The sequence below is a fragment of the Silene latifolia genome, unplaced genomic scaffold (genome assembly GCF_048544455.1).
Source record: "Silene latifolia isolate original U9 population unplaced genomic scaffold, ASM4854445v1 scaffold_70, whole genome shotgun sequence".
Taxonomy (NCBI): Eukaryota; Viridiplantae; Streptophyta; class Magnoliopsida; order Caryophyllales; family Caryophyllaceae; genus Silene; species Silene latifolia.
The window spans coordinates 5,495,918-5,499,698 of NW_027413609.1; the positions used below are offsets into that span (position 1 = coordinate 5,495,918).

The 3,781-nt window shown below is 41.0% G+C and overlaps 1 protein-coding gene across 1 annotated transcript; it reads right to left on the reverse strand.

Moving 5' to 3' along the window:
• Positions 1 to 1,785: 1,785 nt before the first annotated feature.
• LOC141640006 (uncharacterized) lies at positions 1,786 to 2,639 on the reverse strand. The gene is made up of 2 exons (XM_074448970.1): positions 2,554 to 2,639; positions 1,786 to 2,452 (listed from the first exon to the last, which is right to left on the reverse strand). Exons 1-2 carry the CDS (start codon positions 2,637 to 2,639, stop codon positions 1,786 to 1,788), a joined length of 753 nt encoding a protein of 250 aa, XP_074305071.1.
• Between the last annotated feature and the right edge of the window lie 1,142 nt (positions 2,640 to 3,781).

The following is a 3,781-nucleotide window of genomic DNA, read 5'->3' on the forward strand; positions in this document are numbered from 1 at the left end:
CACTTAGGTATTAAAGTAAGTATGGTGGTGTTTAATTGTTTGAGGAGCTTACCAGATCTAAAAAAAATATTTGACAGCATCACATACCTAACCACCTATTACACTCCATGAATCCTTGAAAAAGGCACTAGAAAATCCGTCTGGCCTAGGTGCCTTATGAGTAGGAATAGAAAAAAATAGCTGCTTTAATCTCCTTATTGGTCACAGGTTTCAGCAATATAGCAGCATGAGTATCAGTGCACACCCCTCCTTTCCTGATGATTTTGGCATTTACAGGAACAGTTTGGATCTCAGTCCCCAGCAGTTGGATGTAGTAATTGAGAAAAGCATTTTGAACTTGCTGAGGATCATCATGTTCCTGACCATGAATATCTTTGATAGACAACACCTGATTCCTCAAAAAATGGCTTTTGATAACCCCATGAAAATATTTTGAGTTGCAATCCCTATCCTTGATCCAACTAGCCTTTGCTTTTTGCCTTAGGAAAAGAGTATAGGCTTCTTTCAGATAGAATTTCTTCAGCTGGTCCAAATTCGTAGGATTTGTGAAGTCATTCCCATCCAATCTGTTAATTGAATAGCGCCTCCTGACAGAATCTTCTTTACCAAATAAGGGCCTGCCCAATTTGGTGTAAACTGACTCCTCAGGTCAATAGGTAACAAAGCTCTGACTGACATGAGAACCAGCTCACCCTTACTAATTCCCCTTGGTTTTACCTTTTTGTTGGAAGCTCTCTCTATCCATTTCTGGCAGAGTTTGACATGGTACAATGCGTTCAAACGTCGCTCATCGAGCATGACTAGCGAATCATATCTTGCTTGACTCAATCTACTTCATGAACCTGACTTTCTAGGAGGATCCTTAGGGATGATACTTCTAACTCAACTGGTTTAACCGCTTCCATTCCATATACTAAGTAGTACGGGGTTGCTCCCGTGGCTGTTCTAATTGAAGTTCTATACCCCCATAATGCAAAGGGTATCTTTTCTGGCCTTTCTTTATGTTGTCGGATATCTTCTTTAAGATAGTTGTAATTGTTTTGTTGGCAGCCTTTACGGCAGCATTCGTCTGTGGTCGGTATGGTTATGACTTGTGATATTTGATTTTATACTTTTCAAGTATAACCTCGGTCTCAGCTTAGAAATTAGTTTCATGATCACTGATGAACTCATGTGGTAATTGGTACCGGCAAATGATGTCATTCTGAATGAACTCTGCTACTTGCTTTGCTTTCAGCACTTTGTAAGACTTAGCCTCTTCCCACTTCGTGAAGTAGTCGATTGCAACAAGGATAAAACAATGCCCTCCAGTTCCTGATGGGTGTATTTTTCCGATGATGTCGATTCCCCAGGTTGAAAATCGCCAGTGTGACGTCATGGTGTATAACTTAGAAGGTGCCACATGCTGTACATTTGCGAATATCTGACAATTGTGACAGTGCCTCACATATTTGCAACAATATGTTTCCATCGTTGTCCAATAATAACCAAGTCTTATGATTTTTCGGACTAACATATGGGCATTCATGTGTGGCCCACACACACCGTCATGAACTTCTTACATAACCTTTTCAACTGTCGGTTTATCGATGCATCGCAACAAAACACCTTGAGCTGTCTTTGTGTACAATTTCCTGTCCGGTTTTAATGAACAGGGCGGATAACATTAGTAGGGCGCATTTTCCACACGTGTCAAGGTCAGGAGGAACTCTCCTGTTTCCTTGAATTTCAAAATGACTGTGTACCAGGGTTCGGTTTCACCTTCCTCGGTATCATTGATTACATTTACATAGGCAGGTGACGATATTCGTTCGACATATGTTGAATACTGTCTATGTGGTTGGGAATGTTGATCAAAGCTGCTAACTTGGAGAATGCATCTGCAAATTGGTTTTCCTCTCTCGGGAGGTGAACATATCGAATGTCTTCTAAGTATTTTGCCAATTCTTCGATTCTGGTTTGATACGGGGCTAAACGTTGACTTCTAATTTTCCATGACCCATCCACTTGATTGATCATAAGGGACGAATCTCCATGAACTATCAACTTTTTCACACCCCAGTCTAGAGCACTGGGTAAACCAAGAAAACATGCTTCATATTCCGCGGCGTTGTTAGTGACGTTAAAATCTAATTTGATGGACACGGGCACGTGTTCACCCGTTGGTGAGATAAGAAGTACACCTACTCCATATCCCATATAGTTCGATGCTTCATCAAAATACAAATCCCATACGTCATTCTCGACGTGTACCACACTTTCGTTGGGAAACGACCAGGGGTCAATGACTTCTGTTTCTTCGATCGGAATATCGGCGAGGAAATTGGCAACCGCCCTTCCCTTGATCATCCTTAAAGGTACATATTTGAGATCAAACTCTGATAACATGAGGGTCCATCTCGACATTCTTTCATTTACCACTGGTTTTTCAAACAAGTACTTGGTCGGATCCCTTTTTGAGTAGACACACACACACTGTAGCTGAGTATGTAATGTCTTAATTTCTTCGTTGCCCAGACTAGGGCTAGACACGTCTTTTCAAGAGGTGTGTACTTTAATTCATAGTCTAAAAACTTTTTACTGATGTTGCAAATAGCTCTTTCTTCTTTGTCAACTGTTTGGGCTAACATAGCCCCCATTGTCGTATCCGTAACAGTTAGATATAGTCATAATGGCAGCCCGACTACTGGTGGGCTCAAAACTGGTGGAGAAGACATCCCTTCTTTTTTTTTTTTATCGAATGCGGCCTGACACTGGTTATCCCACATAACATGTTCCCGAACTTCAGTTTCTTAAAGATTGGCTCACAAATCATCGTCAACATCGTAACGAAACGGCTTATGTATTGAACTCTTCCCAGAAAACCTCTAATTTCTTTCTCGGTCTCGGGATGGAGCATTTCCATAATGGCTTTGATCTTTGATGGGCCTACTTTTATGCAAAGGTGGCTAACGATATGACCCAACAGTTTGCCGGAGGTGACCCCAAAAGCACACTTTTGTGGATTCAGTCTCATGTTATACTTTCGCAATCTTTGAAAGAATTTTCGTAGTGCTCCGAGATGACCACTACGTTTCTTTGACTTGACTATCATGTCATCGACATAAACTTCAACTTATTTGTGCATCATATCATGTAGGAACGTTTTTACTGTTCTCTGGTATGCTGCCCCGACATTTATCAAATCGAAAGGCATTACTGTGTAACAATAGGTTCCCCATTGTGATGTGAATGTTGTCTTACTCATGGCTTCCTCAGCCATCTTAATCTGATTGTAACCGGCATATCCATCTATGAAAGATAGTAATGCGTGACTCGCGGTATTGTCAAACAAGATATTGATGTGAGGTAATGGAAAGTCGTCCTTCAGACTAGCTTTGTTCAGATCCCGAAAGTCCATGCACACTCGAACTTTACCTTCTTTCTTCGGTACTGGCACTACATTAGCGACCCAATCCGAATATTCTAACATTTTGATGAACCCGGCTCTGAGATGTTTATTAATTTCTTCATTAACTTTTAAAGACCATTGCGAACGCATTCAGCGTAGCTTCTACTTTATTGGTTTGAACCCTAGTTTGATCGGAATCTTTTATTCTGCAATTTCCCTATCAATTCCCGACATGTCTTTGTAAGACCATGCGAAAACATCTTTGAACTCAAACAGTAGGTCAATGAACCCTTGTCTTTTTGCGGGATCTAAGGTAGTCCCTATCTTAAGCTCCTGTGGTTCTAAGGTGGTTCCCATATTGATGGTTTCGGTATTTCTTTGGTCATATTC